This window comes from Phyllobates terribilis, unplaced genomic scaffold, assembly GCF_046119375.1.
Source record: "Phyllobates terribilis strain yellow unplaced genomic scaffold, ASM4611937v1 Scaffold_3__8_contigs__length_932513732, whole genome shotgun sequence".
NCBI classification, from domain to species: Eukaryota; Metazoa; Chordata; class Amphibia; order Anura; family Dendrobatidae; genus Phyllobates; species Phyllobates terribilis.
The window spans coordinates 805,140,741-805,167,774 of record NW_027362763.1 but is presented as its reverse complement, the minus strand read 5'-3'; the positions used below and the strand labels follow the sequence as shown (position 1 = coordinate 805,167,774).

At 45.0% G+C, this 27,034-nt stretch overlaps 1 protein-coding gene across 6 annotated transcripts in view; it reads left to right on the top strand.

Moving 5' to 3' along the window:
• Positions 1-886: 886 nt before the first annotated feature.
• ZDHHC14 (zDHHC palmitoyltransferase 14) overlaps positions 887-27,034 on the top strand; it is a 184,716-nt gene continuing 158,568 nt past the window's right edge. For 4 of the 6 annotated variants that reach the window (XM_073672410.1, XM_073672409.1, XM_073672412.1 and 1 more), the window contains exons 1-2: positions 888-1,048; positions 7,187-8,411. In XM_073672410.1, coding sequence (XP_073528511.1) covers positions 8,173-8,411 — 239 coding nt within the window. In that variant the 5' untranslated portion in view covers positions 888-1,048; positions 7,187-8,172. Of the gene's footprint in view, positions 1,049-7,186; positions 8,412-27,034 lie in introns of all 6 variants that reach the window. The other 2 variants (XM_073672411.1, XM_073672415.1) reach the window with 2 other exon arrangements.

Genomic DNA, 27,034 nt, shown 5'->3' with positions numbered 1-27,034 from the left:
CAGCCGGGGTGCAACACAGTCATTCAGCAATGTCAGTTTTGTTTTTTTCTCTTCAAAGTGCGCCCCTCCTGGGGAGGCGAGAGCTAGTGCCCTAAGCAGGTGCCTACCCCTTGTCATGGCCCTTACAAAGCATAACATATGCTAACAGGGGCATAAAATAAAGCTGCATCAGTTTCCTCCTAGGACAAGTGTTATCCAATCTCAGGTCTCAATGCTGAAAATGTTTGTAAGGCCACGTTCACACGTTCAGTATTTGGTCAGTATTTTACATCAGTATTTCTAAGCCAAAACCAGGAGTGAGTGATCAGAAGTGGTGACGTGTTTCTATTATACTTTCCTTCTGATGGTTCTACTCCTGGTTTTGGCTTAGAAATACTGATGTAAAATACTGATCAAATACTGAACGTGTGAAGGTGGCTTCATGCTCTTGGTTAGTTCTACTGTCAGCCCATGTTCACCTGTCAGTATTTCTAAGCCAAAATGAGTAGAACAATTAGAGGAAAAGTATATTAGAAACACGTCACCACTTCTGTATTTCCCTCCCACTCCTGATTTTGGTTTACACATACTGATGTAAAATACTGAGCAAATACTGAACGTGTGAACGTGGCCTCATACAAAGACATAGGTTCACAATGCAGGTGACCCGGGCGCACTGCATTCTGGGAAAAGTAGTTCGCAGAGGGCAGCGCTGTGCCTGTGGAGAGATGACACGCTGGTCACAACCTGCAAACAATCCGCAAACGCAGCGGAGTTCCGGTTCATCGGAACACCCAATACTGGGAAACGGGCGTCCATTACGTAGCAGCGCTATGTCCTCTCGGGAATTGTAGTTTATCAGTGGCAGAAGAAGAAAGTTTTTCGCACTTCCGAAAACTACATCTCCCGTGCTGCTCTTGTTCTCTTCGCCTGTTTGGGCGGGGCTGTGCTCGCATTTGCAGCCGTTGTCTGTGAGTGTAGGTGTGCTGTTCTTCTCAGTCGCCTGCAGGAGGCGGAGAGCGAGACAGGAAGGCTACGGGAGCTCGGCGCCTGGACACTGGGGCGGAAGGTGCGTTGTTGTCACTAGTGAGGAAAGCTCCTAGGCGGGCGCGGCATACTCCATCTTGTCCTCTAGGGCTCGGTGCGTGTCTGCTGACAGGGGGCGGCCTTGGCGGAGATGTAGCTGGGCGCATCGTGAGTCCGGCTGATGTGTAGGAATGTGAGGCGCCCCGGCCAGCAGTGATGGGAGCCACACGATCTTCCCCTGCACTGACTCATCTGGGTGCAGTGATGGTTGCTCGGGGCTTCCTCTTCTGGACGGACTTGTGCCTGGGAGATCTCCGGGGTCTCGTCCTTTGGCATTAGAGCAGAGCCAGCGCTTATTCCCGGCTCGTGGCCCTGGCATACGTCCCGCACCAGCTTCTCCACCAACCCATGGCAGATTCAGCATGCCCCTATGTGTATACAAGTTGGTATGAGTGACCACCAACATGATGGTGGTTATAGTACCTGCCCTGTTATCCAATGTTGGGGAATGGGATCGGGCACACATCAGTCACAGAGGCACATGACATAACTTCATTATTAAAGGGAACCTGTCACATGCTATGTAAACTGCCCCCATAGCGTTGTTAGTGGTGCAATGTGCATCACTAACAAGCTTTTTTCATTAAAATTGTTGGTAGTATAATGATTTTATAACCTTTGATATACTTTATCATACCTGCTCGTTTTCCGTCATACGGGGTGTGATGCTCACGTTCACTCACTGCTGGCGCCACCCATGTATTTGAATAATGCTCCCGGCAAGTGCTGATATTGTGGGGTGCACACACATTTGTATATGTCCGGCGGCCTGCGCTGTGTGATTACCAGCTTCACTGTGCATGCGCGGGGAACATAGTGAGTCATAGCGCAGTGAAGCTGGTAATCACACAGCGTCATAGCGCAGTGAAGCTGGTAATCACACAGCGTCATAGCGCAGTGAAGCTGGTAATCACACAGCGTCATAGCGCAGTGAAGCTGGTAATCACACAGCGTCATAGCGCACGCGAAGTGAAGCTGGTAATCACACAGCGTCATAGCGCACGCGAAGTGAAGCTGGTAATCACACAGCGTCATAGCGCACGCGAAGTGAAGCTGGTAATCACACAGCGTCATAGCGCACGCGAAGTGAAGCTGGTAATCACACAGCGTCATAGCGCACGCGAAGTGAAGCTGGTAATCACACAGCGTCATAGCGCACGCGAAGTGAAGCTGGTAATCACACAGCGTCATAGCGCAGTGAAGCTGGTAATCACACAGCGTCATAGCGCAGTGAAGCTGGTAATCACACAGCGTCATAGCGCACGCGAAGTGAAGCTGCTAATCACACAGCGTCATAGCGCACGCGAAGTGAAGCTGCTAATCACACAGCGTCATAGCGCAGTGAAGCTGGTAATCACACAGCGTCATAGCGCAGTGAAGCTGGTAATCACACAGCGTTATAGCGCACGCGCAGTGAAGCTGGTAGTCACACAGCCTCACTGCGCAGGCCGCCGGACATATACTAATGCCCCTGCTCTTGCCTGGAGCAATATTCAAATACACGGGCAGCGCCAGCAGTGACTGAAAGAGAGCAGGTTGGACAAAGTGTATCAAAAGGTTATAAAATCATTATACTACCAACAATTTTAATGAAAAAAAGCTTGTTAGTGATGCACATTGCATCACTAACAACGCTATGGGGGCAGTGTAGATAGCATGTGACAGGTTCCCTTTAATATTGAATAATAGCGACTCCTGTTTACTAAAGTTGCACGTATACGTCCCTCCACACATCACAAGTCTTATAAAAATGTATTTCCAATGATGTTTATGGCTTTTATTTCAGGCCCTAGCAGCAACAAACAGAGTTATCCCTCCTGTCAAAGAGAGTGGCTTTGGGGGAATATTCCTTCAAACAGCAGCTTGAGTCTAATGCCTGTTGTATCAGTAGTGGGACTCGTCTGGCTGTAACTTATTTTTTACTTAAGTCAGAATCACAATGGAAGTGTGAACAGAGCCTTAAATAGGTTTTGAACATAAAGTTATCCAGTCTTTCAGTGTGACTAAACTTGCATACTTGCAGCTACAACTCAAGCTGACAGAGGGCAATCCTGTTAGTGAGCATGTTACACATTGTCAGTTTGTCAAAGCAGCTTTTTTAGCTTTGCTGGAAGCTGGATATAATCATTGAGCACTGTAGCGGCTGCTGCCAGATGCTGTAGATCTTTAGACCAAGAGCTGATCTGCAGTACCCACTCAATGTTTACATCCTGCTGCTGCAGAGCTGATAACAGCTGATGGTGGTGGGTCCTGAATTTTTGTCTCTGACCATTCAGATATTGGTGTCCTATCCTTGGGATATGTTATTAGTAACTTGTATATAGATAAATTGGTACAGTTGCCTTTCCTGAATTTAAAGAGATTGGTGAAAAAAATTCCAGGGATATGTAATGCATTAAAATGACAAGATAGGTATTATTTACCTGTTGACTCCGCAGCTAATCCAGTGCCGCCCCCCCCCCTGATTTAATTAGCCATCAAGTGCCTCTAAAGCTGCGTGCCCACTACTCGTTTTTCAAGCGTTCTTGCCGCGGAATTTTCGCAGAGAAAACGCTTAAAAACTGCTTGGTAATACGTGCCCCATGGTCCCCAATGATAATCCACATGTGCTGTGTACATGCTGCGGAAATTTCCGCTGCGGAAAAATACGCAGCATGTCCATTAATTTTGCGGACACGCAGCATAATTGCCACCATTGACTTGCATTGAAACGCATATTATCTGTGTCAGCACATGTGCACACACGGATAATATGCGTTTCTATGTGCGGATGGTACCCGGGTTTGGAGAAGAGGAGCCTCTCCTCCAGACCCAGGTACCATAGTACCTGTTACAAAAGGGATTTGAAACAAAAAATAAAGATTACACTTACCTTCCGATGTCCCCCGGTCTCCATAGCGATGCGTCCGGTCTGTTGTATGGGTCGTGGTGGTGTGAGGACCTGCCATGACATCATTTAGTCATGTGACAGGTCACGCGACTCAATGATGTCACCGCAGGTCCTTCACACCACAGCGACCCATACAACAGACCGAACGGAGCGGAGAAAACATCAAGGGACATCGGAAGGTAAGTATAATCTTTATTTTTTACCATTCTTATTCTTTTCTTTTAACTATTACTTGGTCACACTATATAAATCCATGCCCGTTGCATTGATTTATATAGCGTGACCAAGGTGTCAAGCACTTTTCCAAGTGATGCTAAAAATCGCTTGCAAAAATGCTTAACAAACGCTTCTACCTGGCGGGAAAAACGGATGTAAAATCCACATGCGTTTTTCCCACCAGGTAGAAGCGTTTGTCAAGCGTTTTTGCATGCATTTCTGCATGTGGGTTATCAAGCGCTTTCCAAGCGATTTTAGCATCACTTGGAAAGTGCTGGACAACTTGGTCACACTATATAAATCCATGCAACCGGCATAGATTTATATAGTGTGACCAAGTTAATAGTTAAAAAAAAAGAATAAAAATGATAAAAAATAAACATACTTGCCTTCCGATGGCCCCCGGTCTCCTGTACGATGCTCCCGGTCTCTTGTACGGCTCGCGATGGTCTAAAAGGACCTTTCATGACGTAATTTAGTTATGTGACAGGTCACGCGATATTAAGCGATTCAATGCAAGTCAGTGGCGGTGATTACGCTGTGTGTCCGCAAAAATAATGGACATGCTGCGTATTTTTACGCAATGATAATCCACAGCGGAAATTTCCACATGCGAATTATCATTGGGTACCATGGGGCACGTATTACCAAGCGTTTTTTAAGCGTTCTTGCTGCGGAAATTCCGTGGCAAAAACGCTTGAAAGGCTATGTGCCCACTATGCCTAACAGCCACGGACAGAGCGGTGCTGTTAACCGGTTAAATCCTGCTGTCAATCACTGACAGCGGGATTTAATACCCACCAGCCCGGAAGCACATCATTTATCCCACCCATCGGTACTTCTCATGTGATCGCTGGGCGCCGATGGGTTGTCATGAAAACCGGGGGTTTGCATAAAACTCCCGTGCCTGCCATTATGATACTCATGGGGATGCTGACTCGTGGCTGGCGTTCATAGATCATGATTTCTGCAATACATAGCAGTGCTTGGATCAAGTCTTCTAATGGGACTATTGAACAGGGCGTTGGAGTCGGTATAAAATGGACCGACTCCTAAAATATATAATAAATTGGGTACCGTAGTTCAGTGCAGTTTGTGGGGAATATTTTTTCATAAGAATTTGGGAAAGTTATGAAATGTTCTATAAATGTCTGTCCTATCCCTGATCTAAGGGTCTAGACTTTTAGCTGAGATGAATCTGTGCTACAGTAAATTTATCACTTAAACATGAGCCATGTATGATGGAGTCGGTGACATGGAAATTGAGGAGTTGGAGTCGAAGGTTTGGCTTAGCGACTCCACAGCCCTGCTATTGAAGACGGTAAACTTTTTTTTTTTTTTTTTTTAAATATGGTAAAAACGCAAGTTCAAATCATCGTTTTTTGCCCCATTAAAAATAAAACCATTATAAAAAAAAAATAAACATTTGGTATTGCTGCAGTCAGAAATGTCCAGTCAGTAAACAGCGTAACAATATTACACGTATTGTAACAATATTACAATCATATTGCCCGGTCAGTTTAACCATATAGTTAATAAAACTATAAATAATAATAAAAAAAATAAACAAAAAAACAATTGTTGAATTGCACTTTTTTTTTTTTTTTTTTTTTTTACAATTTCCCCGCACTTGTTTTTTTTTTTCTCCCATTCTCTAGTACACTATATGGTAAAATGAATTGGCGTTCAAAAGTATACCTCGTCCCTCATATGGCTATATGGTTAGAAAAATAAGAGTTATGGGTCTTGGAAGAAGGGGAGAAAAAAAACAGAAAATCGCCGGGAAGGGTTAAGAAACTAAACAAGTTGCTGAAATGTTACATCATGAAAACACAAGATGGAGCTGAGGAGCAAATGGTGCAAAATAGGGTTTCGTTGTATCTTGAAGAAGAGGTTGGGTAACCTCGAAATGCGTATATTTTATACCACAAGATAAAATTTGTGTTTATCGATATTAATCTCTCAAATCCATTTGTGGGACATCGCCGGCAGTACAGGAAAAGCAGCCTATCTCCCTACTAATATGAAAACAAACATTACTCTTCTATATATACCCCCTTCCATTCCAGCGCCTATGCTGCAGCGGTTCCTGATGGTCTTTATCCTGTTTTTTAACAACAATGACATGTCTTCACCACTAGCCAATAGCTGACCTACTGGCATTGCTGCCGAGGTCAGTGATTGGCTGCAGCCCTGATGTGTATGTACTGCAGGGAAATAAAGCGGGTGTGCAGGACCACCTTATCCTCAGCGCTAGTGATTTAATAGGTAAATAATGGATGCTTTTATTTTTAACCACACGTTTTGAAGCTAATTTAATTTTGAACAACATGTTGAATTTAGGGATCAGCAAAGTAATAAAAATTGTAGGAGCCAGGAAAATATAATATATCCAGATTTTATTTTCCAATCAGTAAAGGAACATAAATTTATATTTGGCATATGCTTTGGAGATGTTAGCTTATACACTTTTTTTCAGACAGTATTGAAACTCAGTTCATTATTGCATTTATGCCTTTTTTTCCACTGAGATTTTCTTTTTGCTCCATTTTCAACTTTTCATTTTTTGCCTTTTTTATGTTTGCTTTATGTGTCTACCCCTTTGGGTGGGGTTTAGGGCTTCTAGATGCTTTTATCTGATTCATCATTTGGGATCTTTTGAAAAGTCGCAAATGATGATTCGCAAAAGTCTTCCAGCCCCTCCCTGGAGAGATTTTGGTGCACCCTATGTGACATTTTAGTGGAACTGTTGCACAGCAAGTTAAATATAAAAATAAAGACTTTTTGACTACATAACATTCATGAATGATGTGCATCATTTTGTTGAATTTGGCACAAATAAACCATGAGTGAATATCACAAGACAAGTGACTTCAAGCAGATGCAAACGATGAAACGGCCCAAAGTGTATAGGTAAAATTTGATCTGGCTGGGCCTATAGTGTTGCACTTTTTTTAGGAATTGAGCCATAATCAATCTGGTTAATAGTGTTTTGTTTTTGTTTTTTTCTTTCAGTCCCATAGTAGAACAAGACATGCCTGGTGTTAGAAGCTAGCCTGAAGGATTGTGGAGACCAGCGCTGGTGGTGGAGGAGAGAAGATACCCGCGGATTGTTGGGATGCCCTTCACACAGACCTCTTGTGTGTAGTTCTGTGTTCCTTCCTTGTCTGTAGACACAAGATTTGTGAAGGGATATGAAACCTTGAAGTCTCTGAAATCTTGCTGCTACTTCCTCCAGTATGTAATGACCGTTCTTTATCGGTTGTTAAGGAAGGGAGAGGATTGTGGTGTAAGAGGAAGCAACCTAAATAAAAGCTTTTTCTTTCCACAAGTATCTTGGGAAAGGTGCTTTCACCATAGATTCAAGTTGCTCTGCTGATACCATTAACTTTTTATTATTGCTTCTTATCTGGATTACTATATAGACTTAATGTTTATGGTTTACAAGCCTATATCCGTACAAGAATGTCTAATATCCTCATCCACATTCAGAATTGCATGCCTCCAGTGCTATAAATTGTGATGGTGAATATATATTGGAAACCATGTGTTGTCTGGAGAGGAGAATTTACTAGGCCCCGTGAAATTACTCTGTCTATTTTGCCGCTCATATGACTGCCAATGTAAAAAGACAGTGTAAGCAAAATATAAGGAACTGCCTGCAGAGTTCGCTACACTCAAAATCTCAGAAGTTGAGCTGCTTTCCTCCGTAACCATATTAGTATATTTGCTAACTGGTTGACAAGCATCTGAACACCCATATACTGGATAATTACTTTAGAGGGACCTTCTGGCATAAAGGCCCTAGCATCTTCTCAGCAAAATGGGGATAAGAAAATTGGAAATCAGCCAGGGTTGACTTCATGCTGAAAATTTGGTTACTTTTGTCATCTACTTTTGGTCTGAATTAGTGTCTGTGGATTACCATTATTTTGTCGGATTGCCTTCATTGCCCACCAGGATTTTATACATCCATATTTGCAGACCGCTGTCCTCAATTGATGACTCCAGGAGGTGGGCCCATGAAAGAGTGTGGTTATAGTGAAATTAATACTCGTGGAACCTCCCCCATGGAGTCTCCTCACAACAAGAAAACTGCCATAAAGCGAAAATGGGAAGTTTTTCCTGGGAGAAACAAGTTCTTCTGCAATGGCAGGATTATGATGGCCAGGCAAACTGGAGTCTTCTACCTCACCCTGATCCTGATCCTGGTCACCAGTGGGCTCTTCTTTGCTTTTGAGTAAGTTCTTTTTATTTCACTGAAAAATGTTGTTGTCCTATGTGCTAAGTACCCCGGGGAAAATCAGCCTAACGTTCTACAACATTTAGCAGAGCTGCACAGGTAAAAGATTTCTGCGTGACCTAAAGCATCCAGCACGGGTAACACTAGAGTGATTTTGAGGCCCAATAATTTAACCGCCACTGCTACTAGTTGAGCATTATTAGGCCATGTTCCTATGTGTTAAGACACTGCATTGTTTTCTGCAGCAAAATATGTAGTCTTAATCTCCTCTGCTTTTTTGATGCAGATTTAATTCAGTTTTTTTAAAATGCATTTGTGGTGTAAAAATGATGTAACAGTTAAAAATGCATTTATATCTATAGAAAGAATGCGCAAAAATAAGTGGGCATGAGTTTTCATGAAGTAAAAAATGCAAATTGCCTCTTCAGGGAGGAAGAGGCCTAGAACTCTAGTGCCACCTATAGGAAGCAGCAATCCTAAAAGTCAATATTGACCCTTTAACGAGCCTTGTCACATGACTTAGGATAAAAGCCAAACCAGAATCTCAATTTGCAGACACTGTTTTGGCTGTATGAGAGACCTCTGACTGTGGTCTAAGGGGTAACATTTCTCTATCTGGGGAGTGACGTGTAAGTAGGCTTATAAGCCATGCAATGCTCCTCTGGAAAATTAAATATGCAAATTTAGGATTGCTGCTTCCAATAGGTGGCACTAAAGTTCAAATCCTCTTCCTCTCTGAAGAGGCAATTTGCATATTTAATTTTACAGAGGAGCATTGCATGAGTTATGCCTGGCATACCAGTGTGTGGAGGCTTATATCACTCTACACAATGAAGAGGAGATCCCATGATAATACATTGTTTGCTGAGCTGCCGAAAAGAATGGCAAGCTTTGAGCTTGCTGAGATGGTTTCATTTTCAGTGTTGCTCACTTAATTGGTTCTAATAGAATTTTGAAGTCTATAGCCCCTGTCTCACATAGCGAGATCGCTGCTGTGTCACGGTTTTGGTGACGCAACTGCGACCTCACCAGCGATGTCGCTATGTGTGACACTTTGCAACGATCAGGCCCCTGCTGTGAGGTCGCTGATCGCTGCAAAGTGTCCTGGACCATTGTTTGGTCGTTGCTCTCCCGCTGGTCAGCACACATCGCTGTGTGTGACCAGCGGGAGCAGCGATCAGGCTGGTAACTATGGTAAACATCTGGTTACTAGGGGCACACGCGCACCTAGTAACCCGTTGTTTATCATGGTTACGAGCCTGCTAAAGTGAGCGATAACTTCCCGCTCACTGTAGCAGAGTGGTAACCATGATAAACAACTGGTTACTAGGTGCGTGTGTGCCCCTAGTAACCCGATGTTTACCATAGTTACCAGCCTGCTCCTGCTTCAGCAGGCTCGTAACCAGGAGCAGGACATCGTGGAACGATTCTTTCCACGATGTCGCTGCTCCCCTGATCGTTGGTGAGCCTGCCTGTTTGACAGCTCACCAGCGACCACATAGCGACGCAGCAACGATCCCTGACAGGTCGTATCGTTGTCGGGATCGTTGCAGCGTCACTAAGTGTGACGGGGCCTTAAAGTAAAGCAAGATTTTATTGAACAGGTTTACTATATTTCTGAAGTCCCGAACTGGACAGGCAGTGTTTTTTATTTTTTTGCACCCTTTTGATCTGGAACGCAGCATGCCATATTTACTTCTATATCTGTCGCTCAGACTTCAGTGTTTCTGTTCTAAATTTTATTGACTGTATTAACAATTTTGATTTTTCTAGAAAGCAGAGATGTGAGGCAGTAAAATGCACGGTCTACAATGTTTGCCAGTTTCTGATCTAATGGGGTCTTAAAGAGTACAGATCATGAAAAATTTCCCCTCCCTTATTTTAATATACACTGCTCAAAAAAATAACGGAAACACTCAAATAACACATCCTAGATCTGAATGAATGAAATATTCTCATTGAATACCTTGTTCTGTACAACGTTGAATGTGCTGGCAACAAAATCACACACAAATCATCAATGGAAATCACATTTATTAACCAATGGAGGCCTGGATTTGGCATCACCCCCAAAAAAAACACACAACAGGCTGATCCAACTTTGATGTAATGTCCTTAAAACAAGTCAAAATGAGTCTGGGCATGCTCCTGATGAGGTTGTGGATGATCTCCGGGATGTCACATCAATGCGAGCTGTGGCAAGAATGTTTGCTGTGTCTGTCAGCGTAGTGTCCAGAGGCTGGAGGCGCTACCAGGAGACAGGCCAGTACACCAGGAGACGTGAAGAGAGCCGTAGGAGGGCAACAACCCAGCAGCAGGACCGCTACCTCTGCCTTTGTGCAAGGACAAACAGGAGGAGCACTGCTAGAGCCCTGCAAAATGACCTCCAGCAGGCCACAAATGTGCATGTGTCTGCACAAACTGTTAGAAACCGACTCCATGAGGGTGGAATGAGGACCCGACGTCCACAGATGGGGGTTGTGCTCACAGCCCAATACCGTGCAGGACGTTTGGCATTTGCCACAGAACACCAGGATTGGCAAAGTCTCCACTGGTGCCCTGTGCTCTTCACAGATGAAAGCAGGTTCACACTGAGCACATGTGACAGACGTGACAGACTCTGGAGACGCCGTGGAGAGTGATCTGCTGCCTACAGACAGACAAGACATGCGCACGCCGTACGCGACGCACGCTCGCTGTGTACGCCGTACGCGACGCACGCTCGCTGTGTACGCGCCGTGTACGCGACGCGCGCCAAAATAACTTTCGGAATTTGTGAGACACTGTTGGAGCTAGGGCATATTTTGTAGTTCTGTTTTTGCATTCTAGTTTCATCCTTTTTTAAAGGGAATCTGTTTTTTGCTACCCAATCTGAGAGCAGCATGATGTAGGGGCAGAGTTCTTGATTCCAGCAATATGTCACTAGGCTGCTTTCTGCAGTTTTTATTAAAAACCATTTTAGTTGCTTCAGATCTATCAGTTCTCTGAATGCTGAGCTCTGTATAACTCCACCCACACCACTGATTGGCAGCTTTATATGTACACTGGCAGCTTTCTGACTATACACAATCAATGGTGGGGGCGTGGTTGGACTACTTGGCCTCAGGATAAATGGTGCTAGTGATATCTCCCTATTATAAAATGACTTAATAAAAATTACAAAGCAGCCCAGTCAGTTATAGATTGTTGAAATCAGGGTCTCTGCCGTTACATTAAGCTGCTCTCAGATTATGGTAGCAAAAACCTGGTGATAGATTCCCTTTAACTGATACGTTGTTAAAAGCCAATGGATATAAAAAAAAATTGCTTGTCTGTAGTGTTAAGTAGGGAGGTTTGGGTGGACATGCACCTAGGATGACACCAGAAAAAAAAAAATTTCAGTTTTGTTTGGATGATAGATTCACACATCCGTGAACATTATCATAAAGCTGCAATCATATGTTGTGGCTGTTTTTTTACCTGGTAAAACTACATTGTTTTGGCAGAATTTTTTTTAAAGCTGGAGCAAAACGGTGCAGCATTGCTGCGATTGTGACAAAAGGAGCCTCGCAGCCACAATGTTCCCTCTGTTCACTTAAAAGAAGCCAATGTGGAGAATCTTATTTTAAAGGCATATTAATACAAGCTATGATTTTTATTTTATCAATTGGCTAAAAATAATCAACAGATATAAAATTCTGTCTTTGAGAGGCGCTGCCCCTCAGTAGCACAATATAATACCCACACTTGGAGTGATAAAAATGAAGTTATTGGTTTTTATAAATTCAAAGTAAAACAAAACCTAATAAGATTGGGATGCACAGGGAGCTTTGTTAACCCTGTACATCAATCTTATGTTTTTTGTTTTAATTTTGTCTTTATAAAAATGATTTTAATTTATACCACTCCAAGTATTGGTATTATATTGTGGCAGCGAGGAGCAGTGCCGCTCAGTCTGAACCTCTCCTGTTCATTGATTTATTTTTGGAATCGAGGCTGATGCTATCTGCCATAAAGCAGTGGCTCTGTATTGACTTACAAGCTTCCAGGAGGGTAGCGCTTCATATCTTTACTTGTAGAAATGGATTAAACATCTATACTTATTTTTTTTATATTGTGTTTTTTTTTTAAGGAAATAATTGTCTAAAATTAGCATAAATTTGTGCCTACCATTATAATGTGCATATGTCCAATCACGAAAAATGGAGGTAACAGATCTAAATAATTTATATACCAACATTTTAAAACTATACTAAAACTAGTTATGCAAGTATTTAAGTTCTACATGAAGAGAGCACATGGCATAGCACAAAATGTTATAGGAGACCAGTGAGCAACCTATACAGTAATGTTAACTCACCCCGAAGTCTCAGATATGAAGGCAATGAATTATAATATCTATTCTGTAGTCTGCCTCATGATCACCATAGTAAATACAGTCAAGTAGGTATATAAGTATAAATAGTATAAGTATAGACAGTATAGTTGTATGGATGTCTCAATAGGCATAGTTAGGAATTCATTACCTGTAGACATGGTGGGTGGCCGTGAATAGGGAGCTCACTTGCAATCTCGACACACGTTTCACCGCCACTGCGGTTTCGTCAGGAGGTGTAGAATGCGTTCCAGTGTTAGGGTTTTATATGTGTGGCTATCGTATAATTGGCTGGATGTATGGAGTTGGCGCATCCCCGCCATGTTGCCACGTTAGGTGACCGGGACCCATAGCCATGGCGACGCGTCAGTGTCGGAGCACTCCTCCACAGGGGACGTGGCAGCGCATGCGCGGTGTAAGCACTCATCAAGCTTGTGGTGAGTATATGTGCTTCGATATAGACAGCCCGTGGGTTGTGTATGAATTAAACTAGTGTATGGTGAGCGCTGTATGTATTGTGTGTAGGCGATTGGTATATAGAAGAAAAACTAATTAGTTGGACTAATAAGTATGATATGATAACTAAGTTTACATTTTGCATATACATATATTAGATCCTAAAATATTCCATAATATAACAACTGAGTTTTCATTTTACATGTACATATATTAAATGATCCTAAAGTGGTCCATGTAGTTATTGTTGGTCCCTTAAGCTTAAGGGGCAATGAGATGAATATGAAAGGATAAATGGTACTGTGCGTCTTCACTAATTGTGAATGGGCAATGTATATTGCACTTGTTTTTTGAAGCTAAGCTTCAGCAGATCCCCCTCAAGATTTTTTAAAACATATATATCTTATAATGCAGATTTTTTTTTTTTTTATGAAGTATAATTTTTGGAGCAGTTGCATGATTGATAGATAAATAGATGGCTCTACTGGGGGTAAATATCTTATAATATATGCATAGAGTACAAGTATTATTGTGTTCACATCATTATGACTGTACAAAAAAGGTCAAGTGGAGCATGCAAAAATAGTCAATCTTAGCATACAAAATAGAGAATCTTTGATATTACCGTGCAGTTAGACCTGCAATTATTGTCCCAGCCATGTGTATGAATAACTGTCCGTCACAATGGTAATATCCAGTAGGTAGTACAATTGGGGGTTATTTGTTGGATTGTAGTTCCTCATACTCAAGCTACAGAAGCAAGGACTTGGAGGAGCTATATATATTGGCTAAGTGTTAGGAAACAAAGAGTCGTCATAAATGGTACATTCTCTAAATGGAATATAATCAGCAGTGGGGACCGCAGGGATCTGTGCTAGGACCGTTACTTTTTAACCTCTTTATTAATGACTTGGGGATGGGATTGAGAGTAAAGTGTAAAGTAAATCTGATCTTGACATTATGATATTTCAGAACGATCTGGATAAGATGTCTGAATGGGCAAACACTTTGCAGATGAGGTTTAATATAGATAAATGTAGAGTAATGCACCTAGGACAGAGTAATCCTATTGTTGCATAAACATTAAATGAGAGTATACTCGGGACTACAGAACAGGAGAAGGACTTGGGTATTCTGGTTACAAGTAAGCTGAGCAGCAGTACTCAATGTCAAGCAGCAGCCGCAAAAGCAAACAAGATTTTAGGATGTATAAAAAGAGAAATAAAATCCCACGATCCCAATGTACTGTTACCCCTTTATAAATCACTGGTGAGGCCAACATATACAGGGTGGGCCAATTATTTGGATACACCGAAATAAAATGGGAATGGTTGGTGATATCAACTTCCTGTTAGTGGCACATTAGTATATGGGAGGGGGAAAACTTTTCCAGATGGATGGTGACCATGGCGGCCATTTTGAGGTCGGCCATTGTTTTCCTTATGAAATTCTCAATAAGTTTGATGTTTCACATGACCCTCTTCCCATTGAAAAAAATAAAGTTAAATCCAAAATGGCCGACTTCAAAATGGCCTCCATGGGTCACCACCCATCTAGAAGTTTTCCCCCTCCGATATACTAATGTGCCACTAACAGGAAGTTGATATCACCAACCATTCCCATTTTATTTCGGTGTATCCAAATAATTGGCCCACCCTGTATATGTGTGGTCAAAGTACTGGCACATGACTTATTCCTTCCAAAGACTATACTAAGGACCAGGGGGCACTAATTACAGGTAGAAGAAAGGCGATTCCGGCATCTAAACAGGAAAGGGTTCTTTACAGTTAGAGCAGTCGGACTGTGGAATGCCGACCACAAGAGGAAGTAATGGCAGACACTATAACATCTTTAATAAAAAAGGGCTTTATTATTTCCTCAATACACATAACATTGTGGGTTACAGTTAAATTAGACAAAATGTTATACGTATAGTAGTACATTTGATACTTGGTTCTTGTACCGATCACTTTTTCTCGGTCAAGAAGGAATTTTTCCCCTTGATGCAAATTGACTGAATGGGTCCTGGGGTTTTTGCCTTCTGGATCAACAGATGTAGGTACAGGGATTTTAGGAATACCATAAAAGTAATACAAAAATAAAACTAATAAAAAAAATTATGAAATGGTTCATTTGTAATCGTAATAGTGCAGTAATAACCAAAAAGGTAATAATACATTTGTGAGGCCCAGTCCCAGATAGTTAGTTAGTTAATGTAGTGTTAGTGTAGGAAGTACAATCGGGGGAAGAAGGTTGAACTTGACGGACTTAGGTCTTTATTTAACCTACGTTACTATATTGTACACTGCTCAAAAAAATAAGGGGAACACTTAAACGACAGAATATAACTCCACAAACTTCAGTGAAATCAAACTGTCCACTTAGTCTATGTGCCCACGATGCAGAAATGCTGCATATTTTTTCCGCTTCTCCCTCGCAGGAAAAATGCATGCGGATTTTACATGCGTTTTTCCTGCCAGGTAGAAGCGTTTGTCAAGCGTTTGCATGCATTTCTGCATGCGGGTTATCAAGCGCTTTTCCAAGCTTTTTTAGCATCACTTGGAAAGTGCTTGACAACTTGGTCACACTATATAAATCCATGCAACCGGCATGGATTTATATACAGTAGTGGCCAAAAGTATTGGCACCCCTGCAATTCTGTCAGATAATACTCAGTTCCTTCCTGAAAATGATTGTAATCACAAATTCTTTGGTATTATTATCTTCATTTAATTTGTCTTCAATGAAAAAACACAAAAAGAATTGTCCTAAAGCCAAATTGGATATAATTCCACACCAAACCTAAAAAAGGGGGTGGACAAAAGTATTGGCACTGTTTGAAAAATCATGTGATACTTCTCTAATGGGTGTAATTAACAGCACCTGTAACTTACCTGTGGCACCTAACATGTGTTGGCAATAACTAAATCACACTTGCAGCCAGTTAACATGGATTAAAGTTGAGTCAACCTCTGTCCTGTGTACCACATTGAGCATGGAGAAAAGAAAGAAGACCAAAGAACTGTCTGAGGACTTGAGAAACCAAATTGTGAGGAAGCATGAGCAATCTCAAGGCTACAAGTCCATCTCCAAAGACCTGAATGTTCCTGTGTCTTCCGTGCGCAGTGTCATCAAGAAGTTTAAAGCCCATGGCACTGTGGCTAACCTCCCTAGATGTGGACGGAAAAGAAAAATTGACGAGAGATTTCAACGCAAGATTGTGCGGATGGTGGATAAAGAACCTCGACTAACATCCAGACAAGTTCAAGCTGCCCTGCAGTCCGAGGGTACAACAGTGTCAACCCGTACTATCCTTCGGCGTCTGAATGGAAAGGGACTGTATGGTAGGATACCCAGGAAGACCCCACTTCTTACCCCGAGACATAAAAAAGCCAGGCTGGAGTTTGCCAAAACTTACCTGAGAGCCTAAAACGTTTTTGAAGAATGTTCTCTGGTCAGATGAGACAAAAGTAGAGCTTTTTGGGAAAAAGCATCAACATAGAGTGTACAGGAAAAAAGAGGCATTCAAAGAAAAGAACACGGTCCCTACAGACAAACATGGCGGAGGTTCCCTGATATTTTGGGGTTTCTTTGCTGCCTCTGGCACTGGACTGCTTGACCGTGTGCATGGCATTATGAAGTCTGAAGACTACCAACAAATTTTGCAGCATAATGTAGGGCCCAGTGTGAGAAAGCTGGGTCTCCCTCAGAGGTCATGGGTCTTCCAGCAGGACAATGACCTAAAACACACTTCCAAAAGCACTATAAAATGGTTTGAGAGAAAGCACTGGAGACTTCTAAGGTGGCCAGCAATGAGTCCAGACCTGAATCCCATAGAACACCTGTGGAGAGATCTCAAAATGGCAGTTTGGAGAAGGCACCCTTCAAATATCAGGAACCTGGAGCAGTTTGCCAAAGATGAATGGTCAACAATTCCAGCAGAGCATTGTAAGAAACTCATTGATGGTTACCAGAAACGGTTGTTCGCAGTTATTTTGGCTAAAGGTTGTGCAACCAAGTATTAGGCTGAGGGTGCCAATACTTTCGTCTGGCCCATTTTTGGAGTTTTGTGTGAAATGATGAATGATTTGATTTTTGCTTCATTCTCTTTTGTGTTTTTTCCTTGCAAGCAAATTAAATGAAGATAATAAGACCAAAGAATTTGTGATTGCAATCATTTTCAGGAAGAAACTGAGTATTATCTGACAGAATTGTAGGGGTGCCAATACTTTTGGCCACCACTGTAGTGTGACCAAGTAATAGTTAAAAAAAAAATAGAATAAGAATGGTAAAAAATAAAAAAAGATTATACTTGCCTTCCGATGGCCCCCGGTATTTTCTCCGCTCCGTCTTCTGTTGGTGTGAAGGACCTGCGGTGAAGTCATTGAGTCATGTGACAGGTCACGCAACCACCGATGTCAGCGGTCGCGTGACCTGCCACATGACTAAATGACGTCATGGCAGGCCATCACACCACCGCGACCCATACAACAGATGGGACGCATCGCTATGGAGACCGGGGACATTGGAAGGTAAGTATAATCTTCTTTTTTTATTTTTTTTTTTTTATTTTAAATTTTTTTAACCGATTCGATGGTACCCGGGTCTGGAGGAGAGTCTCCTCTTCTCCAAACCCGGCTACCATCCGCACATACAAAACGCATATTATCCGTGTGTGCAAATGTGCTGACACGAATAATATGCGTTTCAATGCAAGTCAATGGCGGCAATTACGCTGCGTGTCCGCAAAAATAATGGACATGCTGCATATTTTTCCGCAATGATAATCCGCAGCGGAAATTTCTTCAGCATGTGCATAGCACATGCGGATTATTATTGGGGACCATGGGGCACGTATTAACAAGCGGTTTTTAAGCGTTTTCGCTGCAGAAACTCCGCTGCAAAAACGCTTGAAAAACGCATAGTGGGCACGCAGCCTAAGGAAGCAACATTGATAATCAATTTCACATGCTGTTGTGCAAATGGAGTAGACAATAGATGGAAATTATTGGCAAATATCAAGACACACTCAATAAAGGAGTGGTTCTGCAGGTGGGGACAACAGACCACATCTCAGTACCAATGCTTTCTGGCTGATGATTTGGTCACTTTTGAATGTTGGTTGTGCTTTCACACTCGTGGTAGCATGAGACGGACTCTACAACCCACAAAAGTTGTTCAGGTAGTGCAGCTCATCCAGGATGGCACATCCATGCGAGCTGTGGCAAGAATGTTTGCTGTGTCTGTCAGCGTAGTGTCCAGAGGCTGGAGGCGCTACCAGAAGACGTGGAGGGGGCCGTAGGAGGGCAACAACCCAGCAGCAGGACTGCTGCCTCTGCCTCTGTGCAAGGAGGAACAGGAGGAGCACTGCTGGAGCCCTGCAAAATGACCTCCAGCAGGTCACAAATGTGTATGTCTGCACAAACTGTTAGAAACCGACTCCATGAGGGTGGTATGAGGGCCCGACGTCCACAGATGGGGGTTGTGCTCACAACCCAACACTGTGCAGGACGCTTGGCATTTGCCACAGAACACCAGGATTGGCAAAGTCGCAACTGGTGCTCTGTGCTCTTCACAGATGAAAGCAGGTTCACACTGAGCACATGTGACAGACGTGACAGACTCTGGAGACGCCGTGGAGAGTGATATGCTGCCTGTAACATCCTTCAGCATGACCGGTTTGGCAGTGGGTCAGTAATGGTGTGGGGTGGCATTTCTTTTGCGGGCCACACAGCCCTCCATGTGCTCGCCAGAGGTAGCCTGACTGCCATTAGATACCGAGATGAGATCCTCAGTCCCCTTGTGAGACCATATGCTGATGTGGTTGGCCCTGTGTTCCTCCTAACGCAGGACAATGCCAGACCTCATGTGGCTGGAGTGTCAGCTGTTCCTGCAAGATGAAGGCATTGAAGCTATGGACTGGCTCGCCTGTTCCCCAGACCTGAATCTTGTTGAGCACATCTGGGACATCATGTCTCTCTCTATCCACAGTCACGTTGCACCACAGACTGTCCAGGAGTTGGCGGATGCTTTGGTCCAGGTCTGGGAGGAGATCCCACAGGATACCATCCCCAACCTCATCAGAAGCATGCCCAGGCGTTGTAAGGAGGTCATACAGGCGCGTGGAGGCCACACACAATACTGAGCCTCATTTTGACTTGTTTTAAGGACATTACATCAAAGTTGGATCAGCCTGTAGTGTGTTTTTCCACTTTAATTTTGGGGGTGACTCTGAATCCAGGCCTCCATTGGTTAATAAATTTGATTTCCATTGATTATTTTTGTGTGATTTTTGTTGTCAGCACATTCAACTTTGTACAGAACAAAGTATTCAATGAGAATATTTCATTCATTCAGATCTAGGATGTATTATTTGAGTGTTCTCTTTATTTTTTTGAGCAGTGTATTTAGGGAGGCTATGGGGGGCTCACACTGTATATAGAGGGGCATGTGCATACTTAATTATGCTCAATATTAAGTGATAAAATTATTATTTAATATAAAATTATAAATTCATATGGTCCTATTTATATTATATTTATTTTCTGCTCCAACCCTCCACAAAAGTTACTGTCTCATATGGTCCCTCGGGAAAATGAATTGCCCATCCCTGCCTTTGTGTTATGTATTCAAATGTATTATTTTTACTGAAGGAGTATATCTACAGTGGCTGTTTTACTTCAGCTAGTGACATTGGTTGTATATGTATCCTGTGTGATACACTCTGAAATCACATTGTGATCTATACATATAACACTCCCTCCCTTCCAGTCTAATGATTTCCACCCACCCATAGACTTGAATGGACGAGTTTAGCCTGATTTACGAGTCAAATCGCAGTATGGTGCGATTTTTATTTTTTTTTTCTCTAGCTGAAATGAAATGAGAAAATAAGAGTTGATCAGCACTGCCCGATAGCATTCAGACCAACGCTATACAATCTGCTAAAGAATTAGATAGCACTTGTCCAATTAATAAGGTGGAGTGAGCGAGCCCTAACCCTGTAACAGGATATAAGATGCTTCTAACAACAATTCAAAGGTGAGCACCCACTCATTGGGTACCTATTCTTTGTATAATTTGCCAAACATATGTCTCTCTCTCTTGGTCTCTTTTAAATACAGAATACTTAAAGAAGTTGTCCACTACTTGGTCAACCCCTCTTCATACCACTCGCTCGGCCCCCATAAAATAATAAAGCCTATACTCTCCTCCCATGCTGGCGCCGTTCCCGCGGTGTCTCACTCGCTCTCCCCGGGGCTCCCATGTGGTTGTAGTGACGCCAGCGCCCATATAGCGCTGGCGTCCCTGTCCCCGCCTCCTGTCTAATTCAGCATGAAGATAAAGTCTGAGAACAGTCGAAGCCTGGACTTAATCTTCATGTTTGATTTGTCTGAAGGCGGAGACAATGACGCCAGTGCTGATTGGGCTCTAGCTTCACATGTCACAACAGCAGCATGGGCGCTCCGGGACTGTGAGTGCCTACACTGCGCGAACAGTGCCAACACGAGAGGCGAGTACAGGCTTTATTATTTTATTGGGGCCAAACATTTTGATCAAGTAGGGTGTAACATACCTGGCGGCGTCCTTGCATGGTGGTCCATCTCCCACTGTGCAAGAGCGCGCACTTGATCTCCAGTCCAGAATGTCTCTCTGGCTTCCCTCCATGCTGTCTGTTTGTGTCTGTTTCTGCTGCTTAAGGGCGGCGCCCGATCACTTCCTGCTTTTTGTACCTGCTGTGGGTCACACCCCTTGTGCGTCCTCAGCCTATTGCTGTCTGTCACCTGGTATATAGCTCAGCTGCTCCCATCTATCCCTGCCTGAGCATAGTGTTTCATTCAGTGTGTGCTTGCACTCTGAAGGTGCCAGGTCCTGTTCTTTGTCTCCTGCTTTGCGGTATCAGTTCCCGTGTCTGAACTGAGTCCTGTCTGTGTTCTCTTGTCTGCCTATCCTGGAGGCTGTATTTCCAGGCCTGTCTGAACACGCTCCTAGCCTGTTCCTTCCGCCTTCTAGGGGCCGATTACCTAGATCCGTTCCTGTATCTTGTCTGTCCTGTCTGAACACGCTCCTAGCCTGTTCCTCCCGCCTTCTAGGGGCCGATTACCTAGACCCGCTCCTGTATCTTGTCTGTCCTGTCTGAACACGCTCCTTGCCTGTTCATCCTGCCTCTCTGGGGGCCGTATTCCCAGACCCGCTCCTGTATTCCGCTGCAGTGTCGGTCTCCTCCGTACACTCAGTTCCAGTATGAACTCTCTCCTATCCTTTACCTGTTTTGCCTCTATGTCCGTTCCCTTCCTTTTTCTGCAGAGTCTGAACTCGTACCTAACTCCTGCTTGTTGTCTCTGTACTCCCGTTTGTGAGTTTGTGGTCCACTCGCTACTTCACTGCAAGTACCCTGTGGGTATCTGGCTCTGCCTTTCCCTTCCTGTCTGTTCCGTGTGAACAGAGCCCTGTCCCCCCTGCTCAGCCTTGCCTGCTCTGACTCCTTTGCTCACCGCTCCGGCGGTTCTAGCCTGCTCTGACTCCTTTGCTTACCGCTCCGGCGGTTCTAGCCTGCTCTGACTCCTTTGCTCGCTGCTCCGGCAGCCTTGCTCCGCTCTTATCCTTTTGCTCACTGCTCCGGCAGTCTCGCTCCGCTCTTATCCTTTTGCTCACTGCTCCGGCAGTCTTGCTCCACTCTTGCTCACCGCTCCAGGCGGTCTCGTCCTGCTTTACTCTTGCTCACTGCTCCGGCAGTCTCGCTCAGCTCTGACCCTTTGCTCACCGCTCCTGGCGGCCTTGTCCTGCTCTACTCTTGCTCACCGCTCCAGGCGGCCTTGTCCTGCCCTGTTCTCGCTCACCTCTCTGGGCGGCCTCACTCTGCTGTGTTTGTCCGCCACATCTGTGGTTCTGTTCCTGAGTCCCAGTGTGTACTGGGTCCTATCCCGCCAGTGTCCCTACCTGCTAGTGCCTCCCTGTCTGCACTCTAGCTGTGCTTGCCTATACCCCTCTGCCTGTATTGTTCCTGAGTCCCAGTGTGTACTGGGTCCTATCCCGCCTGTGTTCCTACCTGCTACTGCCTCCCTGTCTGCACTCTAGCTGTGCTTGCCTGTACCCCCCTGCCTGCATACCCGCCTGCCTGCATACCAGTCGTGCCTGCCTATACCCACCAGTCTGTGTGCCAGCCTACCAGTCTGTTCCTGTATTCCCCTGTGTGGGTCAACAGCCGTGTCCGGGGTCTGTCCTGGAGTAGCACCTGGTCCCTCTGCTCGGTTCCTCCTTGGTGCACTGGCGTCGTATGCCGTCGTGCGACCCTGGTCGGATCGGGTGAATACCTAGTTACGCCCCTCCAGGCATTCACTCTCCGGCACGGGCCAGTGGAATCACTACAATCACACGCACACGCCGCTCAGCCCGGGCGTGTGCATTACATAGGGGTTGTCCAAATAGTAGACAACCCCTTTAACTCCTTTCTGGCGTGAGCCGTAACAATACGTCCCTGTGCCCTGGGCTTTAATGACCAGGTACATATTAATGTTTCACCCGATCGTGTCCGCACAGAGGCTGATTCTGACAGATAACAACCGGCACTCAGTGCCAGTAGCGGTGCCCGCGCTGCTCCTGGCACTTTAACACACTGAATGCTGCGACCAAAGCATTTTGCGAGCAGAGGGACAAAAGCCCCTCTGCTCTTGGATCGGAGACCCCGCAACGTCATCGTGGGGTCCCGATCGTTGCCGCGGTGACCCGATGTTATCATGAGTACATCCGGGTCACCAGACTATCTTGTGTCTGCAGGGCTGTCAGGTTATAAAGGTATAGCAGTGATCCTACACTGATATATATAATAATTAAAAAAACAAAAGTAACAAAGATGGTACTGCTGAAAACGTAATTTTATCCTGCAAAAAAAACAAGTCGCCGTACAGCTCCATCAGCCGAATAATTAATAAGTCATAGCTCTCAGAATAAAACGATTACATTTTTTAAATTTTTTTATATAAAACATGCTATATAAATGTAGTATCGCTTTAAACGTACTGATAAGAATAAAGCTGCCTTATTAATTTGACCACACGTGGAACGGCATAAAATAAAAAATATTTCCTGAATTGTTGGTTTGTTTATTCTATCTCCCAAAAATCGGAATAGAAATCGATCAAACAAATGTCACATGCCCGAAAATGGTACCAACAAATTGTGAACTTGTCCTTAACCCCTTTACGACATAGGGCATATTAATACTTATCTGTGCCCTGGGCCTTATGGACCAGATACGTATTTATACGCCCTATCTTTAATGCGGCACCGCGACCGAAGTCAAGGTGAAGGCATTAAAATTCCGGTGCCATCTTACCTTAGGGTAGATGGAGCCGGCATCTCGGGGGGTGTCGCCGCCCCTTCACACCCACGATCGCTGTGATTGGCTGTTCAATTCTGAACAGCCAATCACAGCATTTCTCACTGTTTCCGGCAATCAGATTCCGGCAATCCTAAGAGCACCGATCCTAGGCTGTTGCCTAGTAACCCCAGCCCTCTCCCCAAACTGCTAGGATCGGTGCGATCGCCGATCAAATCGATCGCACCGATCACAGCGGGACCTCGCGGTAAAAGGGCGGTCAGGGGGGCAGTGACCGGCTTGTGACCTGCCTGTCACCTCCCCATGACCCCCTTTGATGTAATATATCCCCCAGCCAGCTCTGATTGGAGCGATCGATGTCATCAGAGTACCTGAACACAGGTGACAGGGTGGTCACAGGGCGGTGACCGGCTTGTGACCTGCCTGTCACCTCCCTGTGACCCCCTGTGGTGCGTGCCCAGGCCCCAGCCATCTCTGATTGTCATCATTGATCACACCAATCAGAGTACCTGACCGGCCTGTGACTGGCCTGTCACCACCCTGTCACCCCCCCCTGTGACCGTTTCTACAGAGCGGTCACGTCTGATCTGTGCTGTGCTGGGCCTTGTAGTGCCACAGAATCTTCACTTACACTACAAGACCTTTCTCCTACCTGCTCGAGTCGCTGCTGCTGCTCCGGCATCCTGCTGCGGTCTCCAGGGTCCTGGATCTCCTGCTCCGGCGTCCTGCTGCGGTCTTCAGGGTCCTGGATCTCCTGCTGCGGTCTTCAGGGTCCTGGATCTCCTGCTGCGGTCTTCAGGGTCCTGGATCTCCTGCTGCGGTCTTCAGGGTCCTGGATCTCCTGCTGCGGTCTTCAGGGTCCTGGATCTCCTGCTCCGGCGTCCTGCTGCGGTCTCCCGGGTCCTGGGTCTTCAGCTCCTTATCCCACTACTGCGGATCCTGCTCCAGAGCCTCTTCCAGAACCTGCTGCTGATCCTGCTGAAAGAAGAACAGAGAAGACTTTGGTAAGTCCATCTCTGCTCTCCCCTCATCCACCCCCCACCCCCCAGTTTTTTTTTTTTTCGTGCGTCCTGCAGCGGCCGAGCGCTGAGCAGTGTCTACGTCACTGATCAACGTCCGTGCTTGCTGCTTTTCAGGACTTTTTCTTGTCCCTGTCAATCCCCCCCCCCCCCACCCCACCTTTTCACCACATCCGCGCACACACCCAGCAGCTGCCGAGAGTTGATTGGTGACACAGTTCACCGATCCGCACTCGTGCTCGCACCACCTACGGTAGTTCCTTATTTTTCTCTTTTTTTTTTCAGAAAAAAAAAGTTCACACACACACACACACACACACACACACACACCACATACACGAGAGACAAAAAGTCCTCCTCCCAAACTCGCTATTCAGCGGAGGAGGCATACGCTATTGTTGCCTCCGACACTGAGACTGACAGCGAGGCCGAGGATCCCACATTTCTTTACTTCTCCGACGCCTCATCGTTCTCCTCTTCCTCCTCTTCTTCCTCCTCTTCCTCCTCAGGTGCTGCTGGACCGCCCCGCAGTTGTCGCAGGAGAGAAGATGTTCCAGCGCCCCCCACTACTGATCCCATGCATACCTTGCACCCCGAAAATTTTGAGCCACTGATTCCTAATTTCGTGGCGGAATCAGGAATCAAGTTTGACACCACCGGCCTCACAGAAATAGACTTTTTCAAAGTCTTTTTCTCTGAGGATTTTATAAACCTCATGGTGGGCCAAACTAATTTGTATGCTCATCAATTTTTGGAACAAAACCCCTCTTCATCATTTTCTAACTGGTCTCCTGTAGACGCAGAAGAAATGATGAAGTTTTGGGGCCAGGTCCTTCATATGGGGATCCAGAAAAAAACAGAGGTTTGGCAATACTGGAGTGTTGACGTCTTGTATAACACTCCAGTGTTCCGAATGGTCATGACCCGGACACGTTTTGAGGCCATCCACAAGTTCTTGCATTACCAAGATAATGCAAGGTGTCCTGCACGCGATGACCCAAACTTTGATTGTCTTTTCAAAGTTCGGCCTGTCATCGAGCACTTCAACAACAAGTTTGGTGAAGTGTACATGCCCCAAAGGGACATCTGCGTGGATGAGTCCTTAATTTCTTTTAAGGAGCTGCTTGGATTCCGGCAGTACCTGCCCAGTAAAAGGTCCAGGTACGGGATCAAGCTGTATAAACTTTGTGAGAGTACCTCTGGGTACACTCACAAGTTAAGAGTTTATGAAGGGAAGGACTCCCGGATTGAACCCCCTGAATGCCCCCCTGTTCTGGGAGTGAGTGGGAAAATTGTGTGGGACTTGGTGCACCCACTGCTGGATAAAGGTTATCACCTGTACGTGGATAACTTTTATACAAGTATCCTGCTCTTCAAGTCCCTCTCTGCGCGACATACCGCAGCTTGCGGTACTGTCCGCAAAAATCAGAAAGGCCTCCCAAAGATGTTAATTGGGCAGCTGCTCAGAAGGGGTGAGAGCAGAGCCCAATGTAGCGACCACCTGTTGGTGGTCAAGTACAAGGACAAGAGGGATGTCCTTCTCTTGACCACCATACATGGTGATGGCAGCACTCTCAGCACTGTAAGAGGTTCCACAACACAGGTCGCCAAACCAGACTGTATAGTGGGGTACAACAAGTACATGGGGGGAGTTGATCTCTCCGATCAAGTCCTCCAGCCATACAGTGCTTTGAGAAAGGCCAAGGTATGGTATAAGAAGCTGGCCGTGCACATTGTTCAGATGGCAATGCACAACGCTTTACTTCTGTCAAAATGTGCAGGCCAGACTTCTGCGTCGTATCTTCACTTTCAGGAGACAGTTATCAAGGCCCTGGTATTTGGCATTGGTGGCGGAGCGGGCCCCACTACTTCTGGAACTGAAGGACCTCGAATTGTACCGGGCCAGATACCTTTTTTTCCGCTGTGAGGGAAGTCACAAAAGAAGTGCCGAGTGTGTTACCGAAGGGGAATACGCAAGGACACCGTTTACCAATGTGACACCTGCCCCGACAAACCTGGCATCTGCATGAAAGACTGCTTCAAAAGGTACCATACTTCCTTGAAATATTGAATTAATTTCTGACATATGACAACCTGACAAACACTACACAGCTGACGTAGTGTTCGTCAGGTTGTCATACTTCAGCTGACTTAGTGTTTGTCAGGTTGTCCTACAAAACTGGCGTATAACACTACATTATAAAATTGACAAATCAGGTATCCGTTCCAAAAAGGGGGCACTTGTTGGGCATTTCCACTGTTTAGGCACATCAGGGGCTCTGAGAACGTGACATGACGCCCGCAGACCATTCCATCAAAGTCTGCATTCCAAAGCGTCACTCCTTCCCTTCCGAGCCCTGACATGCGCCCAAACAGTAGTTTTTCCCCTTCTCCCATGACAGCACCACCTGAGAGAGGGTATCCGCCCACAAAGGACAGGAACCTACTGAAT